Raw genomic sequence first — 19,350 nt, forward strand, 5'->3', positions numbered from 1 at the left:
ATATTACACATACACACACACACACACACACACGTACATTTGCTAAGCAGGCCTAACAGCAGCATTTTAAAACAAAGAAGCTTTTTTCACTGTTTTCCAGAAGCCATTACCACAGCACCAAGCTCTGCATATTTGACTTGTTATATTTTGACAGTGGATGCCTTCCTCACACAATTCCAAAGGCCTTTGTGTGTCCACCTGGTCTCAAACCAGGTCCCTTTAGCATGTTCACCAAATGTGCGAATCTTGTATGAGGTGGTCCAATTGTTTTGCAGATATACTGAGTGGTTTAATAACCATGCAAACATTTGTGAGACTGTGCACATGTATCTCATTGTATTGCTTGATGCTGCTTCTTTAGAGCTAGCAAGAGATGAATAAATGTATCCATTCCCACATAAGTGAGTAACTGCAAACGCTTCTTTATTTTTAAATTATTGAACATTATTTATCTGCAGTGAAGCTAGTCTCTCTTCATAGTTATGATTATGAAAGCACAAAAGACTTAAGATATAGTTTAATTATCCCAAAACTTGTGAAATTACTGTTACATCATCCTTGGTTAATACAATAAAAACAACAGCACAACATAGCCCAGAAAGGTATAAATAAATAAATGGAGCACAGTTAAATATACAAAAAAGTGCTCAATAAATAAAAATCTAATACTCAAAATCTAAGACAATAAGAAGCATAGGAAATAAATGCAGGCATTGTGCAAACGATGCCTGCATAAGATTTAAAACTCAACAGTAGTTTACATGTTGAGCTGTTATCAGTTCAGTCATTTCCTTTCCTTTTCTACAATATTAGATTTAGTGTATCCTCCACATGAGGAGATTAAAAAAAGTAAATGAAATGACCTTTCCTCAGCATATACAGTTCATTTCATCAAGTTCACTCAGCTGTAACCATGGAATAATAACACTGATAAGTTCTATCTATAATACAAGCTCCCAATCTACCCTGACTATACTTTAACTGCGCAAAAGATATGGAATTACTCAACGCATAAAACAAATTGAGGAAATTCACCTTTTATTTTGCAGTAAATGTAAAGAATAAACAGACAAGTTATCAGAGACAGTCACACATGACGATGAATGTGCACTGACATACATTTGTTTAAATACTAGGATGTCACATTTGTTGTTTCATTAGTGTTAAAAATGGAGAATATGATCTCATCAAGGCAATCCAAAGAGGGTGTTCATGTACGACATCAGGTTGTACAAGGTTATAAAAGGTTGTGATGGAAAGAAATTAAGCTAACAAAGGCACTACTACCCTGTACATGCGCTCTATCGATGAAGATCACTACTAACAAACTAAGCCAGCGATTACTAATGGGAAAATTATTTGGTTAAATTAAAATGTGCAGTTTTTGTCACAGCTCAGAAAGAAGTTAGTGCTAGTGATAAGAATAGTCATAGTTTCTAGTTTACAAAATTATGAATTAAAATTAGGACAACAATAATACATTTTTAGAAAGTTGCTAAAGTTAGTAGATCCCTGGTCACCTGTGGATTCATGAAACTAAGTCAGCACGTTAAATACATTTACAAATGCATCATCATGTAACTAATAACAGATAAATAATAACAATGTGATCTTACGATTATTAGACATCACTGAACATTTAAGAAAATGTATTTTATATATTTTACATTCTTTCAGTCTAAGGTAATGGCTTAAAGTTTGGGATTTACTGAATATATTTGCAGGAGGGTAAATCAGATATTGTAGACTGTTTTCATTTCCATTCTTTCATATCCAGTTATGTATGTGTTTGCAGTTTAATAAATATAAAAGACAATGTTATTAATTCTTTGTGCTTAAAAGGCTGGATTTGCAGCTTTAAAAATTGTTGCAAGGTAATGTTTTTAAATACAAATATATGAAAAATGAATGATCATTTTCGACAGAAAGATGATCATTTCATGGTGGAAATCTCTCGAGGAGCTGAGTGATTTAAGGAAGACAACTTCTGTAATGCTTTGACTGGGTTCAAAACCTGTTCCTGTGGTAACTTTATGTGATACACTGGTCCTACTTTTCAGAGACATCAACAACTTAAAAAAATGCAAAGTTCCATTGAATGAGAATCTCGTTGACACTCCACATTTTACAAACACAATAACACACACACCGCATACACTTACTACTATATTTCATTTCATTTCCCTTATTAGTACACAAACTCTACACTAGTAATTAAGAAAATACACCAGGACATTTACTTACTCATAGTTGATAGGTAGCTATGCAAAAATAATAGCTTGAATTACAAAGTGTGAGCGGCTGTAGTGGAAAATGTTCTTCTTTGGCAAAATCTTCAAATAAATAAAATGGCACCTGAAATGTTGTGAATCGCTGTTAGAGTTTAAATCACTTTTTCTGGGCTCTACAAAGCCGACAAGTTCCATTTGCTCGGTAGAGAATGGGTTAAAGAGAGTCAGGGTAAGTTCCTGTTCAATTAAACCTGAAACAACACATTTTGTGGCACTTTGCATTATAGCAGAGAGTAAGTGAAAAAAACACTGACATCCTTACTGAGTTTGTTATGATGAACTTTAGCAAACCATTGCACAATTTATACATTTAGCAGAAATCTCAGCTCAGCACCAATTTGGAGTCATGTCTAATTCTAAATTTAACTGTTAACCATTTCATTTACACAAAAATTCCCATGTAGAAACTTTGCTGTTTGCCTCAGCCCTGCAGACAATCAGTGTCTTTGCTGCTCCCTGTGCTGCAGATAGAGCGCAAAATAAACAAACTGACTGTAAAGAGCTTGTTAAAAGTTCATCAGAGATCAAAGAGCCAGAGAAAGATCTCTCACTCACTAATGGTCTGTGTTTCAGTAAATGCTGCTAAAATGTCCACAATGTGACTAATTAAAAGAAAAGAAAAGGGGAATGTAGTGATATCACTTGCATTTACACTTAATCTTACCATATGCATTTTCTACAACAGGTACTAATAATGTATATTGTTTGTTAAATTTTTACTATAATCAAGGAGCGATATGGCACTCGTGCAAGAGAATAACAGAAATCAACAAGACCGTCAGCTCCTGCAGTTTATCTCAACAACCAAAACAACGTGCCTGACCAGGTTGCAGAATAGTTTATCAAAATTTCAGTTTGAAATCTGTGGAATCTTGAATTTTTTTCTGTTAAAAAAACAGAAAGACCCGTCCAAGCTTTGCACATTAATGCTAGGGACAGAAAGTCTATAAGCCATTAAGACATTAGAGAAAGCCCTTCTCAACAGGACCATTTGGATGGACTGACAGAGGCTGTCTTCATTAGAAAAACTTCAAGTACCATGCTTAAGGTGACAGGTGTGACATTGAAGCTTCAAATATGATTTATACTAGGCTAAAGGTTGAATGGCTTTTCTCAGCATAATGAATGGCTTTTTCCTTTCCTTGTTTACACCCAATAAAGAAGAACCTGGTAAAATAAGTTGAGGATTTATGGTTAATGGTCTAAGGTGGAAAATATATGTAAAATGTCACATGCAAGTACAGCAAAACCTTTGCTGATATTACAAAACTGACTGTTAAAGCTGACTTAACACAGTCAGGTTTTACCTTAACCAGACCGCTCTAACAGCTCAGTAATAGAATTCGCTTTGCTTATTGCCATTTGTGATTCTTTTCCCACCAACCAGCAGGTTAAGAGCAGTTTGCCTGTGAAACAGGGCGTGAGCGTGGCTGTGGTGGACTCTGATTAGCTGACAAAGGAATGGTGCAGTTGTCTTGGTTGTCTCTTGCTGCAAACCTTTTCCCCTGCTCCTCCTTCATGAAGAGCTCCACCATTAGGATCTTCTCCTTGTGGATCTGGAGGCTGATGTCCTTAGGAATATCTGGGATAAGCCAGTCCACAAAGTCACTCATAAGCATCACCACATTCTGCAAAGGGCAGAGTGAACAGAGAACACAGATAATTATAAAGAAATTCTCATTAGTGATAGAACCTTTCTGTGCTTGAAAGAGCACGTATGCCTATTCTGTGGCATATTCTCTTCTTCTCTTACATTAGGAATAAAATGTGCAATAAAGACTTTCCAACAATTAGGAAACTATTAATCCAAGTCAGCTGCAACAGAAGTAGCAAAGAGTGTTAAATTAACTAATAGTTATATCATTTACCTCCTTTTAGAGAGGGGAGGAAGACAGGATAAATAATAACAATTGAATTGAATTACGTACTTGGTACCACAACTGACATAACTGGCAGCCTTGTTAACCAAAGTATTAAGAAGACATTTTGTATTCAAGTGTAAAATGTATATCAAATTATTTTCAAAATGGGAATATGCTGCTATTCAAAGGCTTCACAGAATCAGACCATGAGAGGAGCTCTATGGAAATCTCAAATCTACAAAAGCATAAGTAAAGTTCAACAAGTTCAGAGAAGATCGCTGAAAATGGCAGGAACATAATAATTGATATGGCTCTGTGTAGACTCAACATTATTTTTAAAGCAATAAATGGACTGGTTCTTATCCGGTCTTTAAGTCTGACGTCATTAGCTGTTTCCAGGTCCCAAAGTCAAACCAACACTGCACCATCACTGAGAGTTAAGAACTGTCTAAATTCTTTCATCTTTAATAAAATGATCAGTGTCGCTGCTCTACCAGGTGTAACAATTAAGTTTAACATCCAGGCATCCATGAAAACAGAATGTATGAAGTTTTAGGGAGTTAGCTCACTAGTTTCCACCTAAACATGATATACCATGTTCTGACAGAGATTTCTGAAAAATGTAAATGTACAGTTCTGCTATCACTTCTGACATCATAAATGAAGACAGAAAACTAACCCTACAAACGCCACTGCTGTTGGACTAGTTGGTATATAATGATGTGCTACATGGTGGCTAGCTACACAGCTATGGTTAGCATAATATAAACACAGTGAAGCTGGAGGATGAACGCTAACTTTTTTCCACTCAATAAAAGTTAACGTGAGGGTTCCTGATGGTTAGGGACAAATGCAATTGCATGGTAAATGGATCAAACTTCAGTCAGGAGAACAACTGACATAATGCATCCACAGTACGAGGTTAGTCACAGAAAATTAGTACCTTCAAATGAGATGTCACAGACTATGTTCAGGCCATTTCTATCAACCATTTATTTGATGAAATAAACTCAATTATAAATGGTTTGTTTGCTTTGCGTGATCTTATCTGTGCATTGTTCCAAACCTGAAAAACAATCACGAAGGCGAGACGAGCTGCCAGAATGGCCCAGAATTCCTTGGAAAGTTCATATTTCGTACTGGACCAGGGAGGATCTCTGTAGTCCTTATATCTAGCAATAGAAAACAAAGAAGCATTTTTACATACAGTTTATTCAGACATGTATTTATAAAAAAATGTCATCATAGTTTTCACCAGCCATTAAAAATACATTTCATTATACTCTACTAGTATATAAAAGGCTTTGTTGTTATGCTTTTATAATAGATAAATAAGAAATTTGAATATGTTTTGGGTATATTGAATACTCATTATATGAATAACGTCTGATGACTTTAGCAGCCTCAGTTTCCAAACCCTAGTAAAGCAAAACCTTACCTGCATACTGATACCTTGTAGCCCAGGTGCATTGGCTGCAGAGGTTCTGTGCCTGGATCGAAGTCAGTGACATTAAAGTATGACAAAGTGTGATTGACAAAGCCATGCAAGGTGCCATCAGGACTGTACATGTATTGGTAGACAAGCCGAGGGATGAAGTCAGAGGTGAAAGCGATGACAAAGGCCTGGAAGACAAAAGTTCAATTCATTTCAATTTCTTTACATAGCACCAACTCAAAATAACAGTTGCCTTGAGGTGCTTAAAATTGTAAGGTAAAGACCCTACAGTAATACAAAGAAAAAAGAAAACCCCAACAATCAAATGACCTCTTATGAGAAAACATTTTGGTGACAGTGGGAAGTAAAAACTTTCTTTTAACAGGAAGAAACCAGGCTCAGGCAGGAGCAGCCACCTGCGGTTGGGGTGAGAGGAGGAAGACAAGACAGACATGCTGTGGAAGAGAGCCAGACATTAATAATAACTAATAGTTGAAAGATCATTTGTAACCTTCACTAAAGCTGTTTCTTTGCTGTGATGAACTCTGAAACCTGACTGAAACTCTTCAAATAAGCCATTCCTCTGCAGATGATCTGTTAGCTGTTTGACAACTACTCTTTCAAGAATTTTTGATATGAAAGGAAGGTTGGAGATTGGCCTATAATTAGCTAAGACTGCTGGGTCTAGAGATGGCTTTTTAAGTATCAGTTTAACTACTGCCAGCTTGAAGGCCTGTGGTACATAGCCGATTATTAGAGATAGGTTGATCATATTTAAAATTGAAGCATTAATTAATGGCAGGACTTCTTTGAGCAGTCTTGTAGGAATGGGGTCTAAAAGATACGTTGATTGTTTGGAGGAAGTAATTACTGAAGTTAACTCAGAAATATCAATTGGAGAAAAAGACTAAGGGAACATCAATGGTACTGAAAGTAGCTGTAGATAATGTTACATCTGTGAGCTGTTTATGGGTAATTTTTCTCTAATAGTTAAAATTTTATTTGTGAAGAAGTTCATGAAGTCATTACTAGTTAATGTTAAAGGAATGGTTGGTTCAACAGAGCTCTGACTTTTTGTCAGCCTGGCTACAGTGCTGAAGAGAAACCTAGGGTTGTTCTTATTTTCTTCAATAAATGATGAATTGATATTATAGCTTTGAAGAAGGCTTTTTTTTTTTTTTTTAAATCAAGCAGCAAACTACTTTTCCAGGCTAAATGATGATCTTCTAAATTAGTGAGATGCCACTTCCTCTTACAAGTTATATGCTTTAAGAGAGTTTTGAGTTTTGAGAGTTATACTAGGCCAGATTTCTAGAAATGAGAGCTGCTCTAAAGTGGGATGGACGCTGTCTCATCTAACAAGAGCAGGTTTTCCCCAGAAAGTTTCCCAATTATCTATAAAGTCCAGATCATTTTTTCTAAACTACTCAGACAGCCAGCAATTTAATTAAGGCGAACATGCGGTTACACATGTCACTCCTGGTCCCACCGGGGAGGGGTCAAAAGAAAATGTCTGACATTGTTTTGGTAAAGTTAGACAGCGATTCAGTATTAATATTAGAGTCTTCTGATTGATGCAACTGGGTTTTCATTACATTACTCAATTCATAAGCATATGATGTGCTTTTAATTAAAATTAAATTTGGCCTCATTAACCCATGCAAGTTTAATTCTGCCAGTGGTATATATAACTACTTATAAAAAAGCTGATACCTTCCTCTTCTGCTATGTAAGGTGTTGTAGCTAGTGCTTACTGAATGTGTAGTAGACATCTGCACTTACCACTATCAAAGTCATAGGGGTTTTGGATAAGCCCAGATTTACCAAGACAATGTACTAGTGTAGTCTGACAGTCCTCTCCGAGTGAAAATTATTTTCCAGGACAGCCTTGGCATTGTTTTTATATTGGCATTGTATAACCATACAGATTGCTGATAAGACTTACATTGACAATGACTGCTACCTTGCTGAGGCCCCTCAAGAGGTTGTACCAGATACCTGCAGAAAGACAGAAGAGCCGTTATTCATGAGAAAATAGCAGCTCCAACATGCACACAACTAGAGTTTGCACAGGGTGATTTAGTACAAGTACAACTCACTGGTGCTGAGTGTTCTCTGCATATTGCATACCACTGCAGACTGGTTCTGAGATTAAGCTACTTAATTAATTGGTGTCACTTAACTTCTCTACATGAGGAAAACTAGCTTACAGAGGCTTCAGCCTTGCAACATATAACCCTACACAATGTTAGCTTCATCATAGGTTTGCTGTAGTGTAATTCAGTTGTAAGCCAGAGGAAATTCACATATCCATCTTCAACTGTTTTTTTCCACACTAACAGGCTACTTGAATGGCATATATAGCAGCCCTTATTTTGTTTATGTGTTTTGCCTAGTGTGAGAGTCTAGAAACTATGAGACATAAATTTAATTTGAAATCAATTGAAATGTATTTTATTCATATAGCCTCAAACCACAAGAACAGTCACATCAAGGCTTTTCATATTGTTATAGACCCTACAATAAGCGAGAGAAAACCCCAACAATCAGATGACCCCCTTTGAGTGCACACTTGGCGACAATGGGAAGGGAAAACTCCCTTTAACAGGAAGAAACCACTGACAAAAGCAAGTTCATGGGACGGGGGCCACCTCCAAAGACCGGAGGGTAAGGATAAATGTATTTAGTTTTATTTTGTTGGGACATAGAGTACTGCAAATTCGCCTCTTCTTTTCACCCAAATGAAAGAAATGCTGTTGATGACATCTTAGGGCAGATTTTCTTAAAGTCTGAATAATGAAGTGCTAATTTAGTTAATTAATTAAATTGACTAAAGGCTGCAAAAGAAAAATACACAAACGAGCACTATTAGCAATTGCAATGTGTTACTTTTGCGTGCTGTTTTAAGTCTGTGTGGGATTTTTTGTACTGGGTTTATATTTTTGTAACATTAGTAAAATACATTTCTTAACAGCAGATGTTACTGCAATTTTAAAAGGGTTTAATCTCCTACAATGCTTGCTTTGAGCTGCTATGTTGACATGACATGTAGATAAAGGAGTAGCAATTTTTTTTAAAACTTGTTGGGGCCTGAAGCCACATGCCTAAAACTGGATTTAGGGAATTAAATATTGAGAGGACTTGTGTAGTTTGTTTCTATATTGATTTTTAGTAGGGATAAGAGACACGAACCAATGTCTTTGGCTTTAGCTGCAATAGGCCTGCGAAGCTCGGTAACAAACTTCTTAGCATCTAGGCGAATTTCAATTATGTTATTCAGAAGAGCAAAGAGTGGCGCCAGAGGGAAGGAGGCCACAAACAAAGTCACCATCCCAAACTGGATTACTAAAGGAAAAGGGAAAAAAAACCAGAAAAATAGACAGCATTTAGCAATGATTCATCCTCTATTGGGTGAAAGGAAATTAATACAGAAATTTTTTTTTAACATCTATAAATAAGCAAACTGTTTACAAAATGATGAATTTTTTTCCCTTCAGAATTTCTTTAAAAAAGAAAAGAAAGCCAATTTTGATACTGGTGGACAGTTATGAAAACAAAATCTATTTCTGTTTAAGAGTGAGAAAATGTAAAGACATGGCAGAGTGCCAAGATTCTGGCTGCCTCTTAAAAGAAAATCAGTAATAATTTTAACATTAACTTTATTCTGATCTTAATCGGGTATGTCAGAAACAAACTTTTTATTTGCTCTGCTCGTCTTTGTCCACCACTACTCTTTAAATGTGTTTAGTGCTAACCGGGTAATTTATTAAAAACAGCTGCCTGCAGCTGCATTTGCTAACATCATAATTAACAAAAGTGATGAAACTGTTATTTACTCATTTCCATGTACTCTGGATTGAGGCCAACAAATGGACCTAGGAGCTGGTCCTTCTCATAGCGTTTGAGAGTGTTGTGCAGCACTTGCTCTTGAATGGAATCCAATTCCGACTTCCTCTTGCGGAGCATTTTTTTCAGCTTCCTGCAAATCCCGACAATCCATTAAGAAATTAAACAATGAGATTTGTAAAAGCATCACTCAGTTTTTAAAGTGTTATTTTGCAAATGCATGCACAGCTTTGATTTTTTTGTTGTTGTTGTAGATTTCTCAACTTAATGGATTATGTATCCCAAAAGTTGGGAATTTATTAACCACATTTGGACAAATACAGTAACTCTATTATGAATACTACAACTACGATAAGTGGTCAATTCTTCAAATTCTTCAATTCTTAATTGTTAGTAATGATACAATAATTTGGATATCTAATACTGTTGGAAGAACCAAGCATGGAGTGACATAAACCTCAGTCACAGTGTATGTACACAGGAAGACAGAGCAGACTACAGGCTTACAGTTCAGCAAGGTGCTGTCTGGTTTCCAGGGAAATGTAGATGAAAACTAGACAAGCACTCTTCTCAGACATACATATAACTGTGTGTGTGTGTGCGCATTATGTGTTCTGTGACTTACTGAACCCACACGGCGGGATCTAATGCACACCATTGTTGCTTGTGAAGCTTGAACACAAGAATTTCACTCATGTGCTGTACCAGTGTACCGGCACATGTGATGTGACAATAAAAGTGATTTGATTTGATTTGATTTGATACGATACTGATCCCTCATTCAATTTGTGTTCAAGTATGTTTTTGAGCTTGCTGCAAAGTCTCTGTTTTGCACTCACGGTATGCCAATCTCAAACAAGTTGTTCTGGATGAGCTGTTTGCCTAGCATAGTGATGCACAACTGGATGCACAGCTCCATGAGGCAGCCTGCATGGGCACACTGTAGGAGAGACAGTGAACAATTGTAGAAATAGACAATAGTGAAACATTTTAAACAGACCATTTGAGAAAATAAATGTAAAATTGAACTTAATATTAGTAAGTTCAATTTTACATCTAATCCTCACAACTAACAGCTGTTAACTGTTATCTGAAGACAACTAACTGGCTCCATTGTCTCCCTCCCTCTCTCTCTCTTCTCTTGAGCACATTTAAAGTGAATTACCTCTTCCATCCTGTAAGACCCAACAACATACAAGTAGTTTCCAGGCCTCCCAACAAGCCTATGAAAACAAAACAAAAACCAAAAACACAGTCACAACATTCTTTCAGTCTGACAAGGAAAGCAATGACTATACAGAATCATCATGTTCCCTTCTTCCAGCAAAACATCTTCAGACAACAGTGAGTTGGATAAAACTGTGTGTGCATTGTCATTAACATATTATAGTACTTGATTTCCCTATAGTCCACTTTAGTTTGACTAAAATGATCTGAAACTAATTTATGTGTGAAGCTGTTGTTTTACCTGCCCCTGAAAAAGGCCAAGTAGACAATGGGTGTGAAGGCATTGACGAACTTTAAGATAAAAGTCTTAAAGATGAGGCGTTCCTCAAAGCTCTTGTCCGTCTTTGGAACCTCTGAAAAGGCACACAGTTGATGTAGTGTTAGATTCTCCTAAGATGCAATTCTTGTCCTATGTCAGGGACATTAGTCTGAGATTGCTATGTCAAGCACCATTTATGCAATCTATAGGATTGTTGCAGCATTTGTGGGGGCTGTTGTAGCCCCAAGCAAGTTTAAAAATGTCTAAAGAAACGTTGAGAAGGTGGAATGACATCTGCACCAATGCAGCTGTTGTTCCAGACTGTTGTGTTGAAGAGAATGCTGAGCTGAAGATATTCTAGCTCAAGGTAGTGTCTGAAAGAAAGGCGCTCAGGCTTAGAGATAGAGCGAGGAGCTCAGCAGCTCGGAGTAATTGTTGCATGTCCATAAGGGCTAGATTTGGGCATGGGCAAGTTTACCATGCACACCAAACTAAGAGAAGACTAAGAGAAGACTCTTTATTATCTCTCATGTGGTCTGGAAGGGAACTGGTATCTCCGCCCAGGATTAATGAAAACACTGCTGGAGAAAAGGGTACCAGGAATACCCTCCTGCCACCACGACCCACTTCAGATAAACAAATAAAAAAGGATTGATACAAAGAAAGACAAACTTTGTGTTCTAAAGTTGATTCCTTTTGTGTGGTATACAAATACTACTACAAACAGTAGGAAGAAAATAATATTTGGTAAGAACATCAACCCAATAAAATGTGCCTCACCGAGTCTAGTGAGCCAGCGGGCAATGGCTCCATAGATTTCATCCAAGACAATGATGATGATGAGGTTGATGATAGCAGCAGTGGTTTTGACTGTGGCTCGGATATTATACCGAACTACAGGGTGGCTGCTCATGTGAAGCGCTGCCTTAATGCTAATCCGATACAGGATGACTCCAAAGACTATAACAAACGTCACAGTTATCTAAAATACAAGAGAGGTAGAATTAATTAAGTGTGTTTTTCCTGTTAAGTTAAATTCATCTTTGTGATGACACAAAAATATGAGATGCTGGTTAAATGTGTCCACACAGAAAAAGGTTTTCACAAAGCTACTGAACGTGTTGCACACAGTGAACACCATGAGACCCAAAAAACTTACCAGAGAATGATCTACGCTCTGGGTACTAAGGGGATCAAGTCCCTTTCCAACCCTTACATCAAACTCTCTCTAGTGACAACTTAATGGACAGGCCTTTTTGATAGCACTTTTCTAGTCTTACTGCCCTCTCAAGCACATAGTGGATTATTCTACATGCTTTAAGCAATTTCTCTACCTCATACTGAGGGGCGAGTTAGAATCACCAGTTAACCTAAAATGCATGTCTGGATTGTGGGAGGAAGCCAGTGTGTTTGGGGAAAAAAGATGTCTGATCTCACCAAATAAACACCATATTGAAGCATTAAGGTTGGTCTTGATGAAATTTCAGTAGCAGCTTATGTTCAGTATTTTGATTCCAGTTGTTTGTAGAAGACACATTTATTAAATACCCACATCTTCATACAACAACATAATCAATCACCGTCTTCATTTCATTCCTGATAATCACATAATACCCTATAAAGTGCATTGCAAAGGTAATGTATGCTCCATGGCTAAATTGTTTGATGACCTTGTAAATCTAAGGACCTTGTTATGGGAATGTACTTGCATTTGTTAAGTGGTATAAAAGACTACTTTTAAGACACTGGCATAAGGAGGAGTTAATATTGCGTTTAGGGATTAATGACTGAAAGTGGTGCTAAAGGTAAAATGTCTACAATTTCTTTGAGATTGACAAAAGAGAATGCTAACACACTAGTAGATAGAGCAGGTCATCTACTAATCATAAGGTCGGTGGTTAGATCCCTGCCTGCTCCAGTCTGCATGCCACGTTGTGTAAAGTGCTATATAAAAATCACTCCATTAACCATTTAAGTAGTGTATAACTTCATGTATTTTATAATAATAACATTTTAAATTTCAGTAGTACAGTAGTATTATCCCCTCAAATCTTTCCACCAAATTGAGGGATCTAGGACTCAGCTCATCACTGTGTCACTGGTTCCTCAACTTTCTCACAGACAGACCCCAGTCAGTGAGGGTGGGAAAACATATAGGACTGGACTCTCTACACTGTCCATGCACTTAATAACAAAATAATGAACAATAACCGTTTTCTACTGTTCACAGTCAATCTGAACACTGTTGATTTGCACATCTTTTTAATTTTGATTTTTTTTTTATTTTATACTTGATTTTTAATTTTACTTTATTCTTGTAGTTTGAATCAGTACAAGATTGCACAACAATAAGCATTTCCCTGTATGTTGTACTGTGTATGCTTGTGTATGTGACAAATGAAACTTTCAATCTGAAAGTACACTGTACGTTTCAGGGCATGTTTCGAGGGGCTTAACCTTGCCTAAGGTCCAGGTATTTTAAAGGAAAGGAAACACTCTTTTTGAAAGTTACGTTTGAACAGTGAAATGTATAAAAAAAAAGTTAGACTTGGCTTTATTGTGATAAGGTCACATCAGCTAGGAAAATTTGATGGTATACATTTGATAAAATGAATACCAACATTGATAAAATGAAAGGTTAATACAACATCCATCGAGCATATAAACACTGACTATTAAATAAAGATGTAAACACATACAGCCCCTGCCCAGAAACTACTGCATATTTATGATGTGAGATGAGGAAGTACTTGTTTTTCTGCAGTCATTTTCTGTAAAAAACTGACTTGTCACCCACGTATTGAAGTGTGCCTATCTTCAAGTATTTGTAGGCAAATATAAATACATTGTAGATATTCTAATTAAGTAGATGGGAATTAGCAAGTAACAGCTGGAATTCATTTTGTGATTAAGCACATTATTGTAACCTAATTTAAAGTCCAAATCTTAAAACTGATGCAGTAACATTTTATTTTCGTTTTTCTTATTTACAAAAACCTTTCAACATAGTATTGCCAGAAAAAGAAATAATATGGGATAATGACATTATCACTCATGTTTCAGAAACACATGCTGGTGAACATGGTGGGGACACTGCTGATACTTACCATGAAACCCATCATGACCACAGTAGTCATGTAAGCAGGCAGCCTATCTGTACATGTCAGCTTCACCTTTTCGTCCTACACACACACACAGCGAAGGGCATTAAGACCTGATGGTGTCAGCAGATGTTCTGTTAGTATGTGTGATTCCCCTCCCACTGCCTTATTTCGGTCTTTCCGTAGCAGCCTTTTATACACTGGTCATGGAGTTGCACAAAGCACATATAACAAACATAGACAAATCTGTGGCTCCAGTGGAGCAGAGTTAATGCTGCCTTCAGCTAAAATGTCACATTTAAGCCACTTAAAATTGGGTCAAGATGCTGAGATGACTCCATGTTTATAGGATGAAAAAGATGTGTCCTCGATATAACAAGGATTTTTTTTGTTTTTGCCTCAGGATATCTTATATTCCGAGCCTTATCTTTATTCAAAAGCAAAGTCTTATAAAAAAAATCATTAATAACCAATTAGATCAAATCACGCTGTACTCCGAAAACCAGTTAAATCAAGCAAGTTATCACTATGTAGTGACCTCTGTGGCTTGGAGGTCATTACATAGCAGAACACAAAATATTACATAGTGATTTACATTAAACCCACACTGACCATTTTGCACACAGTGCTTTATCCTATGTGCTCATATCTACATCCAATGCCAATTTAGAATAACCAGTTAACCTAACATGCATTAATTTGAACTTTGGGAAAAGGTGAGGTGACAACAACAACAAATTTTGTCAGAAAAAAGTTGACTTAATTTTACCATCAAGCCCGAATGTTCCTGTTTCAGTTTCTTTTGCATGACCCGGAACTCATACTCAGCTCGATTGTGGTCCTGGAAGAGAAAATTAGCTTGTTACTTTTATTGATGGTACTTTTTGTTGGTTAGTACTAAACGTGCAAGACGTTAAACTTGCAAGAGAAGATCCCATTTGGAATTCAGAATGGAGATAGGAATAACTTTTCCAAAATAAGCACTTGGTGTTTAGGTTTCTGTACAACTCTGCACAAGAAAAGGAAGATATGTATCAACTCACCATGAAAGAAATACACCTGCTTGCAGTTTAGTGCGCACTTTTACCCAACTAGTGTTAATGATATCAGGTTGCTTTCCAACAACACGTGTGTTAAGCACAGATTCAGTAGTTGTTTGGCCTATTTAAGCATGTACCAGAATTTTAAGGTGGAAAGCATTAAACCATCATATTTTTAGCTCATTTAGATATTTATTCACACATAAAGGCAGTATTTTTGCGATTTCTTATATCCCCCCCCAAAGAACAAACAAATATTACATAAAGTTGTAACATTTTGGGGGGGTTAATAAATGACACATGATGATGATGATTAATGAGGCATATAATTTTCCCTTTAGGGATCAATGCCGTTATTTTTCTTCTCGGTATTCTTAAACCATTTAACCATTTAATTTACAAATTAAATTAAATGGTTGTGTAATAGTGATGTATGTGTAGCTGATGGTAAGATGTTCCTTTGATGGTGAGAAATACATGTTTATATCTTAAGGAATGTGAATAGATGTGTACCCAGCGGACTGAGGAGGAGCTGTGCGTAAAGAGAATTTGCATCACTAGAAGACAAAGCTGAGGGTTAGACAGTGGCCTAAAGGTACATGTGTCAGACTAATGTACAGACACACAGGCTCAGTAAAACAGACAGGAGCAAGCTTCCAAACAGGAAAAATGACAATGTTGTCCACTACAGTTGAGTAAGCAGAAGAAGAACTGGTCTTTAGTGTGCTGAACATGGCTATTTTTCATGTGGACTGATCAACTAGAAATAGCTTGAACTTCTTCAAGTAACTATTTTTTTTTAATACAATCTCGTCTAGATATTTAACAAGACATTAATTCAGAACCTGCTTTACATTATCACAGTGTCGATATCCAATTTCAACACTGACGTATGACCTACAGAATGACATGAAGAATGTATTTGCTTCCATGTTTCCACTGAGATTCTGTATTTTAATCCATTTTGGAGAAAATACATATATTTGACACAACATTATCCTACCAGCCAACATTTCCACTGAGGTACCACCAGAGCTAAAAGTGATCTAAAAGAGTCAGCATTTTGAAGCTCGTAATTCTGTATTATGTGGACCTACCTAAGCCTGTGGTTTCTTGTGAGGCCAGTGCTTTACTGAACCCCATAACCTGCAGACTTGGATCAAGAAAGACCAACATATTTACCTCTTACACAAATGATACCATGGAAGCACTTTCTATTACAGCTCGGTAATAAAGGGGTAATAGTAGGGTAACAAGAGTGTGATAATATGGTAATTTCTAAGTCATTACTATGCAACTATTAAAGTAATAACCACTTAATATGCAAGCAATATCATGGTAGCAACAGTGGTTACAGTTGAGTATTATTACCATGAAATTAACGTAATAAAGCCCGAAAACTGGGGGTAATAATATGGAAATACACTCCGTAATAACATCGCAATAGTAGGGTGCCAAGGAAGAAACAAGAATGTCATAATGTGGTCATGAAGTTAAGCTAAGTTATTCCCGCTAAAAATAAAAAGTAACAGTAAAAACAAAACAAACAAACAAAAAAAAAAAAACCAGGAAAAAAAAAGATGAAAGTCAAGTCAGACCACTTCACTTCAGTCCTAGAAGTACCATGACTGCTGTATTGATCAACTAATTAACTCGACCACATCTTCAGAACAAACCTGAAAAGATAGTCAAGCCAGATGTACAACATTTTACTGAACCAAAGAGACAAAGAGCATGTCAGGTAAAGAGACCACAGGGAGACTGTTAGACAACTTGAAAGCGAAGATCTTAATGTTGGAAAAAGTAGTTTCAGAACAGATCTGTAACAGTTAGTGAAAAAGAAGCTAGATGCAAACCTTATGTTCCTCCTGTGAAATAAACCAAACACATAAAAACATATAAAGGCGATATCAGTTTAGTGTGTCAAGTTAAAAACATTTCATGTTTTTTAAAAGTAATATAATGAGGTGAAATGCATTATTTCATTCCATTAAATTGTAGCATATGATATTATATTGAATTGTACTATGTACATTATAATTTAAAAGACATTCAGTACTAAAGGTTTGGTTGGGAACCTTATCTTATCTCAACCATTATGTTAGTTATTACTATAGGTATGCATTTTTAAGATAGCTGCATAGAAGATTTCTATATCCTTCATATCTATATTTGTCTCTGTTTAAAGAAGAGTGTTGTTAAACCTTAACATCTGCTTTCATTTTTGACCAAAGCACATTCTAAAATCAGCAAAGATCAACTGGAACATATGGCACTGCATCAACAAACTTCAAGTTTCAATTTAATTTGTGTTTCTAGCATCTTGTGTCACATCTAGCATCACACATTTATACTACAAACTGTGCAGGCTTTGTAGTTATTGTGGTCCTAAAAATGTAATTAGCACATTAACGTTAAAAAGACGTACAGTAATATTTACACAGAAAAAGAACTTGTGCAAAAAGTGCAAACTTATTATTCATTATCACCATTTACTAATTAACACTAGGTAACAATTGTGCTCTGTGCATGAAAACGCATACATGTGGGGTTATCTCACCTCCTCCTCCTCTCCAAAACCTGTGAGGTCCCAGACATAGTTGAGTCTCATCTGCCGCCTCTTCCAGTGTTCCATAAAGAGAACAGCTACATAATCAGACATACACAAACTCAACATATGCTCGACACCAGCTGTGACATGTTTCTTGCTATTTTCCGTATATATGAATGACAATCATAGAGGGTATGAACATTTTATGTTCTTATCATACACGCGGTATCTATTCTAAGGTTAAGCAGTTTCAGTATATAATGTACATAATCAACAGCAAGCAGTGTCTTTATTTAAAAAGTACAGATCTATAAAGATATTTGGAAATTATGTATATTTTACAATCCTCCAAACTTTTTTTAATATAAGGGGTTAATAATAAAATGTGCTGATGTTACATTGCTGACAGCTGATGACTCCACTTGTATGATTGCACCTTTCATATTTCTTAATATAAAATACAAAATATAAAGTCTGGCAGTATTTGACTTTGCAATTGTCAACACTAAAAATGCACTGAAACAAAAGTGCTGGTTCCACAGATCGACATTTTAAAATAGTACAGTCTTATATTTGGCACAGTATCAGCGATCCTTTGCTGCACAAGCTTTATTTGTTGGTCTACATGTATTCTGGTTGTTGCCTATATATTTGTACTTACCCCATAGAGCCATGAAGACGGAGAAGAACACAGTTGCTGCATTGTCAAACAGATGGCTGGCTCGGGCTGTGCCACATGCTGTCACCAGCTTCCAGTAGCTGCAGGCTTGGTCGCATAGTGGACACATAGTAATGTTGTTCCTGGGATCACAAATTTCCATGCTAACAAAAAAGAACAGATGGCAGATGTAAATTAGTCTAAGCCAAAAGTTGGAGAGACCTTCCCGTCTGTTACTGAGACCTGCTTCTCTTTTCTTTTTCCATACCTCCACAGGTATATCAATCATCTGGACCAACTTCCTATCCACTCTTCATCCTCTTAATCACTGCTACCCTCACTTCTTCCTTACTAATGCTCTCCACCTCCTGATTTACTAACAGTCCTCCAGTACTTTGTCCATCTTCTCAACACAATTCCTTGATTTCTTAGCACATTTTCATTTCTGTCGAACCTAAAATCTGTTGCACACCCTTTTTGGCTCGATCTACTTACCAAGCCAATTGGTACAAGTCTTTTTCTCGTTTCTTAGCTTCTAGCTCCACATGCAACTTGCTATAAGCCTTTTCCAGTGCCACCTCTCTCTTTGCTGTAGACCTATGCTTTCCAGTATTCCTGTCTACGTTCTTCTTGTTATTAAGACATGAAAATGTGAAATTTGTTCACTCCATTTGTGATGCAAATGTAGTGAGTATTAGACAAAATTGGAATCATATCAAGCTGACACTTGCAATAAAGGCAATAATAAATAAATACATAAATGTGTCCAGCATACCTAGGTATGTTATCATCGACAGTAGCGCAGCCATAGAGAAATACAATTACTCCAATGATGGCAGCAGGGATCAGCATCTGTGTGTAGACTCCCAACCAGGCAAAATACAGTCCAACCTTTTCCCCAAAATATTTCCTGGATGAGAAGAGATACAGAGGCCACAACACTGCAAATCCATCACTGCGAAATTAACTGTGATACCTTAATAGTTGAGCTTAATGGTCCATGTAGATAGGTCATGTATGCTACTATTAAAGTCATAATTACAAGACCCTTCTGATTAAAATTAATTTCCTCAATTTAAA

General features: G+C 36.5%; 1 protein-coding gene across 6 annotated transcripts in view; it reads right to left on the reverse strand.

Annotated features, from left to right (window-relative positions):
- Positions 1 to 1,021: 1,021 nt before the first annotated feature.
- The window catches only part of ano1a (anoctamin 1, calcium activated chloride channel a), a 51,802-nt gene continuing 33,473 nt past the window's right edge, over positions 1,022 to 19,350 (reverse strand). For 4 of the 6 annotated variants that reach the window (XM_019354823.2, XM_019354824.2, XM_019354821.2 and 1 more), the window contains 16 exons: positions 19,046 to 19,180; positions 18,274 to 18,434; positions 17,622 to 17,707; positions 16,918 to 16,929; positions 14,791 to 14,862; positions 14,028 to 14,102; positions 11,701 to 11,902; positions 10,903 to 11,014; positions 10,600 to 10,657; positions 10,274 to 10,374; positions 9,425 to 9,567; positions 8,781 to 8,933; positions 7,534 to 7,586; positions 5,592 to 5,776; positions 5,220 to 5,325; positions 1,022 to 3,919 (listed from right to left, as the gene is read on the reverse strand). In XM_019354823.2, the coding sequence (XP_019210368.1) occupies positions 3,683 to 3,919; positions 5,220 to 5,325; positions 5,592 to 5,776; positions 7,534 to 7,586; positions 8,781 to 8,933; positions 9,425 to 9,567; positions 10,274 to 10,374; positions 10,600 to 10,657; positions 10,903 to 11,014; positions 11,701 to 11,902; positions 14,028 to 14,102; positions 14,791 to 14,862; positions 16,918 to 16,929; positions 17,622 to 17,707; positions 18,274 to 18,434; positions 19,046 to 19,180 (1,891 nt within the window). In that variant the 3' untranslated portion in view covers positions 1,022 to 3,682. The remainder of the gene's footprint in view (positions 3,920 to 5,219; positions 5,326 to 5,591; positions 5,777 to 7,533; positions 7,587 to 8,780; positions 8,934 to 9,424; positions 9,568 to 10,273; positions 10,375 to 10,599; positions 10,658 to 10,902; positions 11,015 to 11,700; positions 11,903 to 14,027; positions 14,103 to 14,790; positions 14,863 to 16,917; positions 16,930 to 17,621; positions 17,708 to 18,273; positions 18,435 to 19,045; positions 19,181 to 19,350) is intronic. The other 2 variants (XM_019354825.2, XM_019354822.2) reach the window with 2 other exon arrangements.

This window comes from Oreochromis niloticus, linkage group LG1 (genome assembly GCF_001858045.2).
Source record: "Oreochromis niloticus isolate F11D_XX linkage group LG1, O_niloticus_UMD_NMBU, whole genome shotgun sequence".
NCBI classification, from domain to species: domain Eukaryota; kingdom Metazoa; phylum Chordata; class Actinopteri; order Cichliformes; family Cichlidae; genus Oreochromis; species Oreochromis niloticus.